This window comes from Corticium candelabrum (genome assembly GCF_963422355.1).
Source record: "Corticium candelabrum chromosome 17 unlocalized genomic scaffold, ooCorCand1.1 SUPER_17_unloc_2, whole genome shotgun sequence".
In the NCBI taxonomy this organism is placed as follows: domain Eukaryota; kingdom Metazoa; phylum Porifera; class Homoscleromorpha; order Homosclerophorida; family Plakinidae; genus Corticium; species Corticium candelabrum.
In genome coordinates, this window is record NW_026912664.1 from 4,396 (window position 1) to 23,844 (window position 19,449).

The following is a 19,449-nucleotide window of genomic DNA, read 5'->3' on the forward strand; positions in this document are numbered from 1 at the left end:
AACAAGACAGATTTACTTCACTTTCTTGCAGTAGAATGGTCTTCGAAAGACTACGTTACACACGCTTTGAGTTACCGTGGTAATTGCTTCTACTGGACAGATGGTCCAGATTGCTTTCGATTACAATGTGGATCCGAAAGCCAGCTTATCAAGGAATGTGTGTCGGCGTTGAATTGCAATCACGAAGAAGCGGACACTCGCTTGATTTTGCACGCCTCTCATGCCAGTATGACCGGCCACAATGCAGTATGCATATGCTCTCCTGACACGGACGTAGCGGTTATTGCCACTGCTCACAGTTTCGATATACCGGCAACTATCGTGTTTCTCACGGGTACAAAAAATCGTCGCCGCTTCATCAATTTGACGCAAGTAGGAAGAAGTCTCGGGAGAGTGCTTTGCCTAGCCTTGCCAGGATACCATGCGTTCACAGACTGTGATACAACCGGCGCCTTCGCAGGTAAAGGCAAAGTTGCACCGCTAGAACTTCTAAACAAGAATGAGTCGTTTTGCACTGCTATGCAGCTAATTGGAAAAAGCTTCGACAGTAACATAGATGTATTGTTTAAGAAATGTCAACCTTACGTTTGTAAGATGTACAGTTACCATGACGTCGCCACCGACATTAATACTGTGAGGTATTCTTTATTTTGTGCACGAGCTGCAGAATCAGCACGGCTTCCTCCTGCCCAAGACGCTCTGAAGATGCATATCAAACGAGCAAATTATCAGGCTGGTATATGGCGACGTGCAATGGAAGCTAATCCTGATATACCATCATTCCACAATCAAGGTTGGCAGATCGGTGATGACAATGAGGTAACTATTGAATGGACGACGAAGCCACCGGCACATGTCGACGTTTTGAACTGATCGGTTGCAGCTGTAAAACTGGGTGCAGCTCTAAGCGCTGCTCTTGCCAGCGAAGCTGCTTACCATGTACAGATGTGTGCCAATGCGACAATTGCGAAAACCCAATTCCACGTGAAATTTTGCAGCCGGCTTCCACTATAGCATCTGCAAATGAGTTTGAAGCCGATAATTTTGATGCAAACTCTAGTGATGAACATGATGAGTAGGTGGCTCTGTACATTTCATTGGTTATTCATTAATTAAGTGTAGTTCCTATATGAAATCATTAGTCCACTAGATAATGACTAAAATGACTCTGAGCGATTTAGTACAGCCGTAACTTTAGGCACTTTATGTCAGTAACGCTTACGACCCGCTTTCGATGGTTTTATGTTAAATATTGTACACTTGTACTAACGTCTAGATAGTTAGTATTACAAGGTACGTGCCGTACATCCGGGAGTTTGTCACGACTTGCGTGGTATTTACTGTCTTTCCGAACGCTCGAGGTCACGTTACTGTTGCAGGGCAGTCAAACGCAGCAGCACGAGTGTAACAACCATGTAGGAGTTTTCTTTCATCAACAGAACTACTGGCAATGTGAGAAATACTATCTAGAGACCGCACTTCATTACCTCCAGCTCTACAAAAGACAGCTGCACTAGTTTAAGCCTTCGCGTGATATAGCTAGTGCCTATAGACCTTATGCATGGGACCAAGTTCGTCTCTTACTCTCGGTTTGCCGTTGCTGCGAATTTGCGTGGGCGTGGCCTCAGTCAATCTAATCCTTCTTACTCAGAAACGGCCCCGTTCCAAGACGGCAAACAATCGTAAATGCTCTCGCGTGGCTTCTCTTCGACGATTGCAACTACGGAAACTTCCCTGGGTTCGGGGGGGGGGGCTACGCAACTTGTCGCTTTCTGGTGTTGGCCGACGGACTAATACGCCTCTCAGCCTGGATAACACTTCCGGCGTGATTGGTAAGCGCTATTGCCGTCTGGGACCTGCCGTCGACCGCTTGACGCCTCGTAAGACTAGTTCCAGACGCGGCAGCGACACTGCAAATGGGTTCCCCAAACCTGCCTGATGTGAACGTGCCGCACCGCTGACAGGTTACCTTTAACGGTTGAGTGCGCAATCCCCTCTTCGGCTAGAAACGCCATGAACAAGCATAACGTCTGTTCTGTTGTTGGGATTGATGTGATCCCGGCTCGCTGACAGAACCGCTGATACCAAGAGTATCCCGACTGGTATGCGCGCAATGTGGACGGAGCTAGCCCGGCGCCAAACAAGCGATAAACCGATCGTTCCAGCTGTCCGATGTCCAGTCGACGTTGGCGCCTAGTGACATTGACCGCGGAGCTGGGTCGAAGTTTCTCGATAATACGTCCGCGACTGCGTTCCGAGACCCTGGAATGTGCGCCGACGATTGCACAGCTATTGAAGGAAGAAGGCGGCCGACGGCTGCTAGCAAACCCTAACCGTTCCAGCCGACCGCGAACCTAGCCCACCAGCCAATATCTGAACGCGCCTCTCGATTCAGCCGTACCAAATGGTGCAGCCGCTTTGGCACTGTCGAAAGGTCGATCAGTCCTCTAAGAAAGATGCGTCCTGGTTTGACCACCGAGGCAACGTGCTGCAGCATGCCAATCAACGATCGCAGCTCGCGCTTCGTGCAGGTTCGCATGTCTGTCCAGCTTTGCAGCATGACACGCAGGCGTGCGAGCTTGTCTTCCGGGAGCCGAAGAATCCCTTGCTGCGTGTCCAGCTCGATGCCCAGAAAGGTTTTGGATGTGCGTGGAAACTCCACTTTGTGACTAGCAACTGGAACACCGAGGCTATTGCACGTTTCTAACGCGATGGCTAGATTCGTGGTGCACTCGTCAGCCTACACTTTTCCGAAGAACAGCATAATTGATGAAGTGGGTCATATAAACTATCCATTAACAAATTAGGACTTAATCTGGACACAACTTGAATACACATTTCCAAACTAACAGGCATAGTGCTGCACAGAGGGCAGCTTGTTCTCATGGTCTAAACTTATGCTTTCTTGTTATTGGCCATTGACTAATAATTGAAGCTGTGTTTACGCCCTCACTTCTACAGCTATTAGCCTTGTGAGTATTTTGATAGGATTGTCATGAAAAATTACAAATGTAGATTGCTTTCAAGCACACTACTTGTAAAATTTATCTAAAATCGTACAAAGCGACTGTTGTTTTACATGACTGCAAAGTCCGTAAATAGTCAGTACAGGTAGTTGTCAAAGTACAGTCATGGAGTTATTGTATAATGTGTTATTTTTAGTGTTTTAAAATTTTGGTATTTCAAAAAGCTAATACCTTGCATTGTAACCTAATTTTGGTAAGACGAGGAACACATTTGGTGTGGCAGAAGTAGAAGAGATTTTGGGTGTCACGTGAGATCTAGTGCTGCTTTCCCACTACCTATGGGGTCATGAACATGCTGCACTTGCTTTGCATCTTGCATTTGTGAGTTGCTCTGGGAGGCTCGTTGTTTCTCCAAGCAAACGGTTCTCATCGTTGTGTGCAAAACTTTCAGGGGTTTGTGAAGTATTCGAGTTACTTTCATTCTATCGACACCTTCTAAACGTGAAGTGCAGTACTTAGAAAATGTTAGGTGTTGATCTTATTTTAGGTAAAGAAAAGTCACAGCAAATTTACTGAAAATAAAATAACACCGAAAATAACACATTACACAGTACCTACCACATACAGCACATAAATATCGCTTCTGGTTATGTAATGTTAGGTTCTCGTATAGTTGTCATAAGTCACAAGAGTGATTGATTTTGGGTTAGCAGTGCAGACAGGTCAGTTCTGTTCAATTTCAACACGATCTGGTAATCACAAACATGAATTACACTGTTCTGGTAAAAACTAAAACTCTTTTATTAACATTTTGTGGATCTGATTGGTGGTTTGTCGATTGTGTCTGGTTGTCATGTGTGATCGGTTACAAATATCGCTATGTGTTTGGATTGAACTAAAGGCGTGGCACATTTATGATCGTGATGGACATATATAGTCAGCCAGCTAGCCGGCTATGTACATAGTCACAGACTGGATGTCAGTAAACCCCTATACATTTTGAGTACTCTACTTTCTAAATCATGTGACTTTACGAAGTCTTGTTTCTTCTTACTGGTGGCTGAAACAGTTGTCTTGACATTGACAAAGAACAGGATGTCAAGGAAAGAAGGCATGCAATGGTTTGCTGCCTTTTTATAGTCACTCTAATTTGAATGTAAAAGCTTTGGCAAGTCTAAAATTTACCTAATTTTAGCTTGACCTAACGTTAACTAGAAGCAAATTACTTGATTCAGCGAGAAATGTCACAATTAATCCAATGGTCATTTTTTTGTTTACCTGTTGTAATGAGTTACAATAATCATTATTGAACTATTGAGAATTCCAATTGTAATAGCAGGATATAACTTACTACTAGGAGTGAATGGGCATGTGTGCATTTATGTGCAGTTATGGTATAGTAGGCACTGACTTTTATTACGGAGTGTCTGTCAATTGTTTGCTTGGTTGTAGCTGCTCCATCTGTGAAAATTCCTCCTGTTGATCAAACTGTGAACGAGGGTGCAGACTTTGTAGAATTCAACTGCACTTTTGCTCAGAAAGAACCTGAACCGACCTTTAGCTGGACATTTACCAACAATGATGGTCACATGGAGACAGTAAAAGAGCAGCCACCACCTTTTCCAAATGCAAGGACAAGTATTATTAGAGTATATTCAATTTCAAGGGACAAAAGTGGCCGTTATGATTGTGTTCTTGAGAATGAATTTGACAAAATCACTTCATCAGCACATTTGACTGTACAATGTAAGTAATGAAATTTTGTAATTATAGATCAACACTTAAGCTACTGATATACCTGCAGTATAGAGTGTATACTGTTTTCACTTTATTCTGCACTAGACTAACTGTTTTGTTCCATTTGTTAGATTTTGATGGTGTCAGTCTTAGTGTTATTCCAAGCAATGAACTTGTATCTAAAGAACTAGGAACTTTAGTCATCAACGTGTCATCAGTTCCAGCTGCAACTGAAATACGTCTGAGTCGAAATAATGTTGTACTCTTCTCATCATCTAACGGAAATCTCAACAAATCAATAGGAACTGTCACAGTGAATGAGAACAATCACGTACAGTACGTCTTTACTGTTGATAAAAGCTGGAATACTACAGTAACAGCATATGCGAAGCATCCACTGGGAAGTAATACATCAACTCAAGTAATAACTGTACTTGGTGAGTTATGTGACAAATTTGTTGTTAACTGACATGTACACGTAATTCTGGTATATTTTAGCTCCTCCAGGTCGTCCAATTGATGTGTCTGTAAACACCTCTTGTTATAACAATAATAACAGTTTACTGGTTACGTGGACTGTGTACAGTAATGGTGGACGCGACATCAGCAATTACACACTGAGATGGAGGAAAGGTTGTAGTAATACTACAACTACATTGCTCAACTCAAAGACATGGATGGTATCAAACAATGCTAGATTTACACAGCAAAGAGGCAGTTACATAATACCAGGACTGGATGGTAACACAACATATTGTATAGACGTGGAAGCAACAAATAGTATTGGACCAATGTCGACGACAGTCAAAGCAACTACACTGTCTGGTGTGTTCATGACTTATTAGTTACTTGCACTTGTAGTTACCTGTACTTGTAAATATGTTGGTATTGTTTTGTTGTAGTCCCAAAGCAGCCTAAACTTCAATGTAATCCCACGTTGACCACAAATACAAGTGTAGCAATAGCTTGGGTAGTCAGCAGCAATGGTGGTGACGACGTCTCACATTATGCTGTAGTACTGAGTAGAGATCTGAATTTCACACAGACAGCTTATTCAAAGACTCTGTTTGTGGTTGACAATTCTGAGTTGACACAGAAGGGTGGAATGGTTACTGTGCCAGGTCTTTCTGGTGGAACAACATATTATGCAAAGGTTGTTGCAAGAAATTGTGTTGGTGCTAGTGTTCCTGCTACTCAGCCTTGCTCTACACGCTGTGGTCAGTGTATTTGTGAGTAGTTGCTTGTATTTAATTGTTGTTTAGTCTCATAAAATACATTATGTTGTGTTGTTTTGTAAGGTCCATTATTGCAGCCGCGAGCAGCCAAAGAAGTATTATTGTCTGATGACACCATAACACTGGCAGTAAAGGCTCCTGACTTGAATTGTCAAATTGACAAATACATTGTTAAAGACGTAGCGTCTGCTGACGAACTCCAGTCATCATATTCTGTTGAGAATGGTATTGTAACTATTACCATAACGGGACTGGGGGCAGGAGCAAACTATACAGTTCAAGTGTATGCAGTAGATCAATCACAGGAACGTCCAATAGGGAAACCAGTCACATTTCAAATATCAAGCCAAGATAAAGGTAAGAAATGAAACGTGGTTTAATAGCACAAATTGTGATGAGTTGATGAGTTGATGAGTTGATGAAGCAGCTGGTGTGATGAAGTTATACAAGCTCATTGCTGTTGTCTCAGTTAGCACTGATGGGTGACCATGTGACATTGTCAACATCCTCTTTACTTGCAATCTGTCTAGTTGAGTCAACTGTCACTTTACTGTACAGATTGATGTACAGATTTGTCACGGCGTATCTAGTACTAACAAATTGAAATTTGTAGAACAACTTGATCGTAGTGTTTTGAGGCTGTTCTTAGGAAGCTTCCCATGGGACCAAAGTTTGTACTGGCTTTGGAGTTGTTTAAGGTAGGAAGGGTCTCTCTAGATGAGCATGGTGTAGTAATATATCTCTTTTTTAAAAGTCATTCTGTTTCTAATCCGTGCACTGCATGTCAAATGTGACATGTAGACTCAGCAGGACTTACATTACTACTGCATAGGTGTAGGAAAGTGGTTACAATGGGGGGGGGGGGAGGATCTCGCAGTACTTTGTGTATCAGCACATGTGCACTTGCACACATTGTTAGCCATGATGTTGAACTATAATAACTAAACATGACCAAATAGTTCCTTCTTCTCTCAGTAACGTTTCTAGAGGAATTTGCTAAATTAATCTTATCTGCTCTGTCCTTGTGCACACAGAGGGACATTGCATGATTTAGTCTTGCCTGATTCATTGCAGTTCTCAGGTATGTCTTCAGTCTCCTAAGTGCTGAAAGTGGTCTCTCAGCAGTAAAGGTGGTGACAGTAATACAGTGGTGTAGAAAAGTGTAATCAAACGAACAACTTCTGAAAGCATCTTAGTACTGAGAGAAATTGCAGCAATGATAACATATTGTTCTTACATTGTCACTTTTGTAGTTGGTAGATTGTTTTCAAGCTTTGATTTCTGACTCGGATAACATCTGAAAGCATTGATAGCTGGCATTTCAGTCGAGATAACTCAGGGTCATTTTTGTAGTAGAGTTCTAGTTCTTTTGGTGATGGTGTACCATCCGTGGTGCATCTACCATTTTCTAATAGCAGCTTCTTTGCGCAAAGATAAAGGGTGGGCATGGCAGTGTTGAACGGTTGTGCCCCGGGTTTCAAAGCCTATGTACTGTTATTCTTACAAATAGCCCATCATGTACAATCTTGCGTGTACACATGCTAGTAATGTATAAAAATCAATTTAATTTGTGAGGCTTATCTTTGCATGTGGTAATTGATTATGGGACAAGGTGTTGATGCTACACTCATAACTGTAGCAGAAGTGACAGCTACAGAAATATATTTCACTTTTAATGCCGTGTCTCACATGACTCTGGATAATTGACGCCTGAATTACCCGGGTGTTGTCCCCCGGGTGTTGTCCCCCGGGCGAAGCCGGGCATTGGAGCTTGTATTTTATATTTGAAGCATTCTATTTTTGAAGCATTTTAGTCCACCGTGCAAGGCACCCGTGTGTACTTACTATATGTGCTAAATCACGGTGTTACTGCTTGGTCTGTTGGAGTTACGTGTTCTCTCTGGAGATACTTTCTTTTGCATATCTTACTTTAAACCTCTGCAAAATTACACTTGGCAAGAGAAGCAAGAGAAGGCTCCATGTGCACACCCCTCTTCCAACTTCTATAGCTCTGCCCTATGGTCGGAAGAGCCAACTCTACCAACTCTGCTGCTAGTTGGAAGAGCATGCCCCTCTTCCAACCTCTACCAGCTCTGCACTGGAAGAAGTTGGAAGAGGGGCGTACTCTTCCAGACTCTTCCAGAAGAGGCTGAAAGAGCCCAATCGAATAAGCCCTCAATGTCTGCTCTTGTTGCTGTGGTGCACACTGTTATATCATTCTGATAAATTTCAGGCAGTGTCGACCAACTAAAATTCAGTGTTGCCTCCTGTCAAAGAAATTGTGTAAAAGGATTTGTTGCTTTCTCATATCTTTTCTTTGTGATTTTTTGTCAGCTCGATGACTCAGAGTTGGTGATGTTGAATCATTGCTATCCTTCACAAGAGTTTGTAATCAGTACAGTAGCATGGTTGACAACTACAATCTTATAAAGTCTTGTGCTGTGAACTCCTAGTAGTAGTAGTGTGATGAATTACTGCTCAATGGTACCTGTTTATTCTTTAGTTGTTTACGTATTTGTATCTGCATATTTATCCTATATGTTATTGATTGCTGTGCATTAAGTCAACGTATTTCTTTCCAATAGTTTGGGGTCTATGTTGTGGTTAGGATATTTTATGAAAGTACTATTGACTTGCTTCTTGATGAACTGTAGCAGTCGTTGTACTGTATATATCTTATTGTGTTCAGTAATTTTATGTTTTTTTGAATGCAGGTGAAGGAGATGATGAGAAAGTTGTGGTTATTTCAGTTTCAGTCACTGTTTCTTTCACTGGTTGTGGTGTGCTGGTGTTTGTTGGATGTTATTGTGTTTATCGAAACAAGAGGAATAAAAGGAGTAAGTCTAACATCTCACGTGAAAGTAAAAGTGTATTCTTCAATTGTTGCAAAATGTTGAAGTGGATTTTTACGCTAACGACCAAGGAGTAGTAGTTAGTTTTCTATGGTGATTTTGTAGCTCGTTCTCTTTATAAGATGATCCTGAGTATATAAAATTATGCTAAAAAATACTCATAACGTTTAACTTGCAATTTCGGTGGGTTGCTGTACTTTAGATAGAGCCATTGTTGTTGAGACTGTTACTATGATATCATTTCTGAAATAGTGTTTGACCACATTTTGCTAAATACTTTTACAACAACAATGGCTGGGAGCATGAATGGTATTTTTAGCAGTTTGGGCAAGCCCGCAAGATACATGGAAGAACTCTTACTTCTTTTGTAAACAGGATTGAATAACAATATGAAATTATAGTCACTAATTAAATATTAGGATTATGTCGCTGATTGGTACAATTTTTGTGCCTAACCCTAACCGTGACTCCAACCCTAACTAACCCTGAGCCTAACTAAAGAAATTATATACCAAATATTCACGTGCTTTATATGGCACGTCTAGGAGTACTGATGAAGCTGTTCTCACAGTGATTCAGAGGGTGGCCACTGTTGTCGTGCAGCCAGTGAAGCATAGTTAATGTGCTTACTGTTATTATTTTATTGCTTTAGTTAATTTTATATACTTATCTGGAATTTCTGAAACAGCGCCCAGACCAGTGGATTTACAGCCCATGGGCTGCTACTGAGAATCAAGAATGTGGTGAGCAATTTGACCATGCAGTCCGGAGTTGGTCGATATTTCAAGGTTGTACGTATTTTAGTAATGTGTGTTACTATACTACAGTGTACGAATTGGTACGGCAACCAGACAGCGGTCTTACACTGTCAGAAGGCTAAAAGAAGAATTCGGAAGCAATATCAGCTTTGTGTCATGTGAGCTGGGTGTTGACCAGAAGGGATAAATTAGCCTCTAAAGAAACACCTGACAAGAAGTGTAGGGAGGGCAGTTGGGTTTGGTTGTACTCCTAAGTATATAATAAAGACCAAGTATACAGGACTGGCCTCACACTTCATTCAAGTCATTTTTCCATAGTTTCCTATGAAGCTCCCAGGCACTTATGGGAACTGATTTTCTTCCATAAAAATCCCAATTTTCGTATTGTGGTCCTTGGCGTTGTTTCAGAAATTCCCGTTATTTAGGTTTCCCCACATAACCCTACAATGTTATTTAGTTGCAAATTGTAGTTAGCTGTGTTCTAAACTGAAGTATCATAGAACTCACCTTTTATTCATGGATCATTCATTTGGTCATTGGAGTAGATTTTGGTATACCAGATCAACTTGATCATTGTTCTAGATTTATGTTTTTTGCCTAAGAACAGACAAAACGCAGGAATGATTACACTAGTATGCTTGCACAAACAGTGTCTCAGATATTGTAAATATACATGGGAAGCCAAAGACATTATCAATTTTGAGACATTAATGATTAGTGATTACAAATTATTCAAGTCTGCTTAAGTTTTACAATAGAGCATGATGCTTAGTCGTTTACAGTCTTCTGGACTTTGTACTTTGCCGCAGTGGAAATGGTGATAATTTGTTTTAGTCTGACCTTGTCTGATTGTGACTACAGTCAGACCTCATTATTCCAGCACCCAATAATCTGACACTTAGTCTCGCATAGCCAGACCCTTTTCGCTGCCTCATACTGCCGGCGAAAAGGGTCTGGCTATGTGAGACTATCCGACACCCTCACTTTCTGACAGAGGTACACGTGAAGCCAATTTACATGGTCACTGTGTATTTGTTATTGATCATCTGACAGTCGCATCAGTCCGACAGAAACCAGTGAGACAAACATGGTCGGAATAAGGAGGTCTGACTGTATTGACTTGTGATAGTAAACTTCTTTGTAATTGAGTAAACACAATCAATTATGTTTATCCATTTTAATTAGGCCTCTGTAACATGAAACTGATTGGCTACAACATCTACTTGTACCTTTCACATGGTTTTTGTTGCTCTTATCATTTCTGTGTAAGAGGCAAAGCAGTTTACATATCGTTGTCTTACAGTCATCCATTATTGGGCAGAGGCATACTTGTATAGTTAACAGATTTCTAGGTATTCACCCATCGAGGTATTTACCCAGTTTGCTGAATGATTGCCGATCATATGATAGCTAAGTGAAATGAACCAGTCAGTACTGAGGGATTGACTGTTTAAAGCGATTTGGCTAGATCTAGCATAATAGGCAACATGCATACACTGTAGTGCTTGGTGTTGTTGATTGTTTGTAAATGTTGTTGTTTATGTTTGTTAGACAATCGAACACAGGAAGGGGGACAAACAACAACAGATGTTAAAGTTACAACAACAGCGTCAGTTGCATATGTAAATGCACCTGATGGTGTGTTGGTAAAAGCTAGCATAGAGCATTCGTCAGATACACGTACATATGGTCATGTGGGGCATGTACCCAGGGACAAACCAGCTCCACATGAACCTGACTCGATGGTTGCAAAAAAAGGTGGCACATATACGCAGCCACAAGTTCTTACACCACGAACACAGACATGTGCTCAAGGTCAACTTGACTCGAAATCTGCAAGAACGGGTGTCACATATGCGGAGCCACAATTTCCTTCCGAGGACGAACGGGTTCCAGCCAGGAGGCCTATGAGATCCGTTCCGTACCAACAGATCGATGTTGTAGCCACAAAAAATCTTAAACTCGAAAGAGATAAGAATTCGAGTCCTGAAACTCAATGGCTTACTTTACCAGGTGAGAATCACTCACGATACAGTTCCAGTGGGGACGAAGAGTCACATGAGGAAGCTCTTTGAATGCGTGACTAATCATTGTTGCATTATATGCGTAGTTAGTATATGGGCAGGTCTGTCTCGATCGTTTTGTGTAGTGACATAGGGAGCAGTTTGGGTACAAGCGTCTAGTTATGTATAAACGCTATGGTCATTTGGTATCGACATATATCTATCAATCTCTTGGATCTAACAATTGCAGAAATGTAGACCTAGTAATATTTGAGTCCTCACGCATCAAAATTAACTGCCGACTTGCCTAGAAAGCCTGTATGATTCTGAAGCCCTACCTAGAGATGCTTATAATTTTTCATAAACACTAATGAGAAACTGGATATAATGGCATTCATCTAATTAATACACTCAATTATATTATGTACAAGTGATAAATACAAAATTGAAGAACATTCCATCTCTATTTCTATTACAAACTACCTGTGCAATTATACAGTCAACTTAATCACAGTACTCCTAATATTAGGTGAGTGTTTCTGTAAAAAGGCATGAAATGTTGTCTCCAAATGATGCAAGTTACCAAACAACATCGAAAACATCAGTGTCTTTAGACCAGCATACAGACTATTCTTGTGGCATAGGTCTTCCTCTTATTATATACAAGCTCCAACACCCGGCTTCGCCCGGGGGACAACACATGCCAGGTGCTTCTCCTTTCCACTTCATAGTGCCGCAGTTGACACACACGTTTGTCATAGAGCCAATACAACACGGAAGTGGAGAGGAGACAGGTCGCCTTTATAGGTAGAGATTATAGCATTAATTTAATGACAGACAGACAGACAGTTGTGATGTCTTCCTCTACCCATATTGTCTACTCCTCTTTACCAACATTGTCATCATGGATTGTACACATCTTTACCTCGCGTCAGCCTAGGCGTCTTCTATGGTGGCCATGCACTTTGTGATGTCCATCCATGTTATCCGGGATACAGACAGAGTGTTCAGTTTTTTGCTTTTTAGTTGTCATTGTAATGTAGTGTATCGTGCTTTGCTTAATTTGATTTAGCCTGTAATAGTTCTGATTTATGAAAATATAATACCATTGACAGACAGACAGACAGACAGACAGACAGAAAAACAGGTCGCCTTTGTAGGTAGAGATTTATAGCAGTCGTCTCTTCGAAGACGTTGCTGGCGTTTCGGGGAACAGGTGCATCAAACACGGCAGCTCTTCGACGGTCGCAGACTGGCAAACGACTGTGTGCATATTTTTTCGAGACCCGGATATAAGCAAGAATATCTTCCTTTTCCCGACGTCGCCGGCAATAGACGACACGCTCGGCGCGTACCGTCCGACGTCGGGAACGGGCAGTCTAAATTCGGTGGAGACACGATGCGCCGTTCCGGAGATATTCGCGCGCGAGCGGAAGCGAGCGCGATCGGCGGGAAACGGCGTCGTCGTGGGAGAAGTCAGGAAGACGACGGCGGTCTGACTTTCGACCTGAATGAATTCGGCGTGCGCGAGCGAAATTCGGCCGAGATCGGACTCGCCGTCTTCGAGAGACGCTCGTACGTACGGACACACAGACAGACAGACAGACAGACACACAGACACCTCTCCTTTATATATAGAGACAAGCTCCAATGCCCGGCTTCGCCCGGGGGACAACACCCGGGGACAACACCCGGGTAATAGTTTAATCACACAAATTATTGATTTGCAGACAGTGTTTGCTATTAATGACAGACAGACAGTACAGAAAAACACACAAACAGACAGACAGGTCGCTTTTATAGGTAGAGATTACAGCAGAAAGTATCTAAAAATGCGTTTGATGGTTGGAGAGGCAGAGGGGGTGTAGCCAAGTCACGTACAGTTTGTATAGAGAGATCTTTGTAGATTTCCAAACTCTCTGGTCTAGAGTGTTGGTTATCATCCCTGTGCAAAAAAAAAGTTGCAATCACAGCACAAACCAATTACACTAACTTATGCCCTTGTCAGTGCAACCCAAGCCAGACCACGTGGAGGTCAGGGCATATACTGGCTCAAAAAATTGGTTGAGACATGCTCAACCAGGAGCTCTCGCTCCGGTGGTATTTGAACGTTATGTACCTGCTTGATGTCTTCAGCATAGGTCTCTTTGAGAAATTGATGCATCACCAGCTGCTGCAGCCGCCAAAACGGTCTACTTTGTCCTGTTTGTTGCTGTGTGATACATATTGTCTACCTACCTTTCAGTGCATTATTGTAGTGTTTTGTCTGTTTAGTCGTTAGTCATTAATGTTTATCTAATTGACCATGTGTGCATGATTAAAAGCGGTGTCTTGAATGTTCAGTTGGGCTGAATTTACAGCCATGCAAAGGCACAGTCTGAGATGTCACGGAGTGCTTGCACACTCCTATTAACAGTCAACCTCTTCTAAGCTAACCCTGGTTCAGTCGCTGTTGGCCAGCATCATAGGTGATGTTGGCCATGAATGCCTGCAGTGAATATAAAGATGATCATCTTGTCGACAGCACTTCCTGGTACACTACGTTTTTGGTTTTTCCTTCTTTGGCCAAGAAAGTTAGTCCATGTTTGGAGGCAACTCTAGAAATGCCAACATAAAGCTGTCCATGGCTAAAGGATGGCTCGTGTAGATCTAGCCCTGCCACAGCTAAGGTCTGCCCTTGTGCCTTGTTAATAGTCATAGCAAAGCAGACCTTAACTGGAAACTGAAGTCGTTTGAATTCAAATGGTAGTCCAGTATCACTGGGAATTAGTGGTATCTTTGGCAGATACACGTCCTGGCCTTTATGCGGTCCAGTAGCAATAGTTGCTTCCAGACAGTTGTTCATCATTCTCTTTAGTATAAGACGTGTGCCGTTTGCAATCCCAGGAGCCAGATTTCGAACAACCATTAGAGGAATTCCCACCTTTAGAGCCAGTTTATGAGGAGGCATACCAGCAGGTTCCAGGGAGTTAAGAACTCCGAGGGATAGTGTACTGCATCATCATCTCTGACCGTATCAATTGATTTATAGATCTTTATCTCTCCAGGAAACAGCTGAAGCATCTCCCAGTTAATATCACGAATGGAGACATTATGAGGTGCGAGAATAGCTCGTTGCATTAGCCATTCGAAGTCTTGGTAGTGATGTTGCAAGTTTGGGTACACTCGCTCTATCAAGGTCTGAGGAGAGTCGGTAACTGTGCCAAGATCTTCTGGAATGAAGATGGTATGACGTCCTTCAACTACCGGTATATGACCGTTCCCAACTCGCAGCAAGAGACTTGCAAACTCAGCAGCGTTGGCGTCACCGTAGAGATAAGCTCTCATGTTAGTTGTCAAAGAATGTGTTTCTACGTGTTGCCATAAATGTGATGACTTGATGCAGGCATCAATTTCATTGGCACGTGTACCTCCTCGAATGACTGGTAATGTCTGACGAAAGTCCCCAGACAGGACAACTAAGATACCGCCAAATGGTCTTGAGGACTGCCTTAGGTCTTGTAATGTGCGATCTAAAGCCTCAAAAGCTAGTTTGTTAGCCATGGTTGCCTCGTCCCAAAATATAACGGCACATTCCTGTAGGAGTGTAGCCTTTGATGAACCTCGCTTGAGGTTGCACATAGGAAGGTCTGTGGTCATGAGATTAAGCGGTATCTTGAATGTCGAATGTGCTGCCTTTCCATTTGATAGTAGCTGTGCCGCAATGCCACTGCTGGCGACAGCAAGGGCGACAAATCCTCTTGATCTGAGGCGTGCCAGGGAAAGGTTAATCAGGTAGGTTTTACCTGTGCCACCTGGGGCATCAATAAAAATAATCCCTCCTTGCCCATGGTCCACCATATCTGTAATGGGAAGGTCAATGTTGCGTTGGTCAATCGTCAAATTCGTTTCATTTTCGTCTACAAATTGTTGCAGTGCTTCTCTGTCATAAGATTTTTCTCTAAGTAGGTCAACTGTCAGTCTGTCTTCATGTCCCCTGTTTACAGGCGGCAGTCCGTACTCTTCAAGTTTCTGTCCACTCATCTGCTGTACTAATCCTGTAGTCGAAAGAGACACTCGTTGTACATATCATCACTATAGTCCATGTCAGGCTGTCGAGCTTCCCTCCTACACTGATGCAGTATGTCATCAGTCATATCATTTCGATATGCAGACCATATGGCAAGAGGGTCAGCAACATCACACGTGGTCAATATAACAGCAAACAGAGCACGTAGTGTAGATGCTCCGGCTCGCATGGCTGCCTCTTGCATGGCCATGGCCCAATGCAAGTCTTCTTCCAACAAACCCATGCAGTTACATGCTTCGCGAAAAGTCTGGCACTTTCGTGCATCAATCGTAAGCAAGTCATCAAAAGAGCAAGGTCCCCGCTTATGGTGAAGCAGAAGGCGTAAAAAGAAGCATTCCTGTTGCTTACTTTCTTCCAGTCTACTTACTCCAAACAGTCTCTTCCTCCCCCTTCTGTGCTTCCTTCTGGTGTGTCTTCTCCTCAACCTCCTTCTCATGACTTTGATATTCGTCATTTTCAACTTCTGAGATTCTTAAGAAAATCAAATCTACTCGAAATTCTGCAGCTCCGAGTCCTCTGGATGGGTTATCCTATCTTGTATTCAAGATGTGTCCTTCTCTACTGCCTGCACTGCTGGATCTATTTAATTGTTGCTGGCTGAATTACACAATGAATTACACAATGAATCACAAACTAAAAACACAATAAGTTAGATCAATACATGTAGCATGCAGTTACAGTATATTTGACGATGCACTCAAGTTGTAGTGCCTTCTTAAATAGACAGCATGCCAATGACATAGCATAACAATTAAACAGCAACTGTAGATACTTAATTAATTCATAGTAAAATGGTTAGTGTCGCATGCTGTAACCAAAAGCCATTCATTACCTGTTATAAGACCAGAGTCGATGACATCAACATCATCATCTGGTGCTAAAGTTTGTGATAGCACCGGTTAAAGCGAGGTGAAATTAGTGTTGGAGCATTTGGCCACTGAGAGTTAGAAGTGGGACATACACTGGGGTTCTCGGGCCAGGCAGTCTTCCTGTAAAGACGTTTTGTGAACTACTTTCTTGTTGCTCCATTTGGTGTCTTGTCATTGAGTAATTTTGAGATTGAGCCATAGCTACTAGTCCACTTGTCGTCGTAGTTGCCATGGCCAGGTGATATGGACTGACTCTGTTAGAGCTAGTGGTTCCCAGTGATGTCACATTTTCATGATGGATAACAATGAATAACTAACAGCAGAGATAACAACTAACAGAAACAGATAACAACTAACAGAAACAGATAACAACTAATAGTAAACATAACAACTAACAGTACAGATAATTAAGAGAAACAGATAACAACTAACAGTACAGATAACAACTAATAGTACAGATAAAAACTAACTGTACAGATCACAACTAACAATACAAATAACAACTAACAGAAACAGATAACAACTAATAGTAAACATAACAACTAACAGTACAGATAATTAAGAGAAACAGATAACAACTAACAGTACAGATAACAACTAATAGTACAGATAAAAACTAACTGTACAGATCACAACTAACAGCTAGTACAGATAACAACTAACAGAAAACAGTGAACAACTAACAGTACAGAAAACAACTAACAGTACAGATAACAACTAACAGAAACAGATAACAACTAACAGTACAGATAACAACTAACAGTACAGATAACAACTAACAGTACAGATAACAACTAACAGTACAGATAACAACTAACAGAAACAGATAACAACTAACAGTACAGATAACAACTAACAGTACAGATAAAAGCTAGCAATACAGATAACTAACAGTACAGATAACAACTAACAGTAAATATAACAACTAACAGTACAGATAACAACTAACAGTACAGATAACAACTAACAGTACTAACAGAGACGAGTTCTCATTACTGATATCTAGCAGTACATTTAATAATTAAGCTATTGTATTGGAGGGATGCATCGCACAGTACATTTAATAATTAAGCTATTGTATTGGAGGGATGCATCTTACAGTACGTTTAATAATTGAGCTATTGTATTGGAGGGATGCATCGCACAGTACATTTAATAATTGAGCTATTGTATTGGAGGAATGCATCTTACAGTACGTTTAATAATTGTGCCATTGTATTGGAGGGATGCATCTTACAGTACGTTTAATAATTGAGCTATTGTATTGGAGGGATGCATCTCACAGTGCATTTAATAATTGAGCTATTGTATTGGAGGGATGCATTTCACAGTACATTTAATAATTGAGCTATTGTATTGGAGGGATGCATCTCACAGTACATTTAATAATTGAGCTATTGTATTGGAGGGATCATCTCCAATGATTGTATTTTTTGGCTCGTATCTATTTCAGTATAACATCTATTAATGTAACGTTTGTGTTAAGTGTTCATCAATAGACGGCAGTTGCACATGTAAACCTGGTTACAGACACACAAGACAGACTTGATTGCAACAAAAAAGACTTGATTTCTTTCTCAAAATGTAACCAGACTGCAATACATTGTAGTCACAGTACAAACACGTCTCATTTGCATCAAACTTTGTGCATCTGTATGTCATCTGTAGATATCTGTATGCCTATATTATAACTATAGGCAGTCTCTGGAACTGAGTTAATAGTGACATTATCCTTACTTAGTTTTCCTCTTTCGTAATCATTATCCTCACAGCTAGAGTGCCGTTTAGCAGAAGGTTCTTGCTTTGATGCTCTCACACTGGGTATAACACGTACAGAAATTGGCTGTCTAGCGTTTGAGGTCAGATTGTCTTGACTTGGTGTGTCAACCTCAACTGTGTAGCGGTGTGTTTGCAAGACATCTGTAGACTGGCCGACTGCTGAAAATGTAGCAGTAGTGTCTTGGACATGTTCTTCACATTGTCTTGTGGATGTTGGAGGTTGAGCCATTGTGTTGTGTGTTGTGTAGCTTGTGGGCGGTCTGAATTCTTGAGGTGGCATTACTGTGGAGATTCCCAACCCGCCAGCCAGGTTTGAACTAAAACGATGGAGATCTAGTTGTCTAGTTGAACAACCTTGTAACCATTGTCGATACCAGAACCAAGTCTACAACAGATAACATTGGTTGTTGCCTCTTAAAGTCATCTAGGGCTTTACACACACACACACACACACACACACACACACACACACCACACACACACACACACACACACACACACACACACACAACTAAACAGTTTACAGTGTCTCTCACATTTGCTTGTCAATTATCACTTATTTTTGAAATTAAAGTATATCTAAACTCACCCAGATGTCTGAATAAGTCATGTGTAGTTCGTTTTCCAGTCTCCTTGCTCTTTTGTCCGATAGCCTGTGGCTGATTTGGAATTGTTGTTCAAGGTGGCTCACTTGTGATGGACTAGGTGGTGTTACTGCTATCCAATTTATGTTCAGCAAACCACCTGCAGTGAACTCAAACGTTGGAAGGCAGTTTTGTGTATGAGGCACACCGCATACATATGAACTTAAGTCTGGTAGACGCTGATTGTTTTCAGACAAGACAAACTGCACTGCACTAAAATAACTTGGTGGCGGTCGTCTATGCACATTACTAGAATCAGATGGTGGTGGTCGTCTATGTTGCTCAGGCTGCCTTTGTTCTTGTGTGTTCAGTAGTGATGCAGCTCTACAAAGTCTAGGGCTGCTTATCTGGCCTACAAAATGAGGCTGTTGTGTGCAGCCAATCTGACGTACTTGTGTATACTCAGGCCTCCAAGGGTTTCTCTTGTCTGTCATGTGTGAAGTCTGCTGTGGAGAGGAGGTGATATGGCAACGGTTGTCCTTCGATTCTTGAACGAAGCTTTGTATTGGAATGTTTCTGTTCTGATGTTGTTGTGTG

General features: G+C 41.7%; 3 protein-coding genes across 3 annotated transcripts; 1 reads left to right on the forward strand and 2 right to left on the reverse strand.

Moving 5' to 3' along the window:
• Window positions 1-2,404: 2,404 nt before the first annotated feature.
• Window positions 2,405-11,792, forward strand: LOC134197856 (uncharacterized). The gene is made up of 8 exons (XM_062667206.1): window positions 2,405-2,531; window positions 4,419-4,712; window positions 4,835-5,140; window positions 5,202-5,528; window positions 5,606-5,920; window positions 6,002-6,295; window positions 8,653-8,775; window positions 11,100-11,792. Exons 1-8 carry the CDS (start codon window positions 2,405-2,407, stop codon window positions 11,621-11,623), a joined length of 2,310 nt encoding a protein of 769 aa, XP_062523190.1. The 3' UTR covers window positions 11,624-11,792.
• Window positions 11,793-14,060: 2,268 nt separating this feature from the next.
• On the reverse strand, window positions 14,061-15,574 carry LOC134197857 (ATP-dependent DNA helicase pif1-like). Its single transcript, XM_062667207.1, has 2 exons — window positions 14,604-15,574; window positions 14,061-14,544 (listed from the first exon to the last, which is right to left on the reverse strand). Exons 1-2 carry the CDS (start codon window positions 15,572-15,574, stop codon window positions 14,061-14,063), a joined length of 1,455 nt encoding a protein of 484 aa, XP_062523191.1.
• Window positions 15,575-17,715: 2,141 nt separating this feature from the next.
• LOC134197859 (uncharacterized) lies at window positions 17,716-19,436 on the reverse strand. Its single transcript, XM_062667208.1, has 2 exons — window positions 18,858-19,436; window positions 17,716-18,653 (listed from the first exon to the last, which is right to left on the reverse strand). Exons 1-2 carry the CDS (start codon window positions 19,344-19,346, stop codon window positions 18,126-18,128), a joined length of 1,017 nt encoding a protein of 338 aa, XP_062523192.1. The 5' UTR covers window positions 19,347-19,436; the 3' UTR covers window positions 17,716-18,125.
• Window positions 19,437-19,449: the final 13 nt, after the last annotated feature.

Excerpts from the sequence above, each read along its gene's own strand:
- LOC134197856 (XM_062667206.1), top strand. The coding sequence starts at position 2,405 with ATGGTGCAGCCGCTTTGGCACTGTCGAAAGGTCGATCAGTCCTCTAAG. Across the intron at positions 5,141-5,201 it reads TCAAGTAATAACTGTACTTG|CTCCTCCAGGTCGTCCAATT; the intron begins GTGAGTTATGTG and ends GGTATATTTTAG. Across the intron at positions 8,776-11,099 it reads AAACAAGAGGAATAAAAGGA|ACAATCGAACACAGGAAGGG; the intron begins GTAAGTCTAACA and ends TATGTTTGTTAG.
- LOC134197857 (XM_062667207.1), bottom strand. The coding sequence starts at position 15,574 with ATGAGTGGACAGAAACTTGAAGAGTACGGACTGCCGCCTGTAAACAGG. Across the intron at positions 14,545-14,603 it reads AACTGGGAGATGCTTCAGCT|TACACTATCCCTCGGAGTTC; the intron begins GTTTCCTGGAGA and ends ATGATGATGCAG.
- LOC134197859 (XM_062667208.1), bottom strand. The coding sequence starts at position 19,346 with ATGACAGACAAGAGAAACCCTTGGAGGCCTGAGTATACACAAGTACGT. Across the intron at positions 18,654-18,857 it reads TGACTTATTCAGACATCTGG|ACTTGGTTCTGGTATCGACA; the intron begins GTGAGTTTAGAT and ends TATCTGTTGTAG.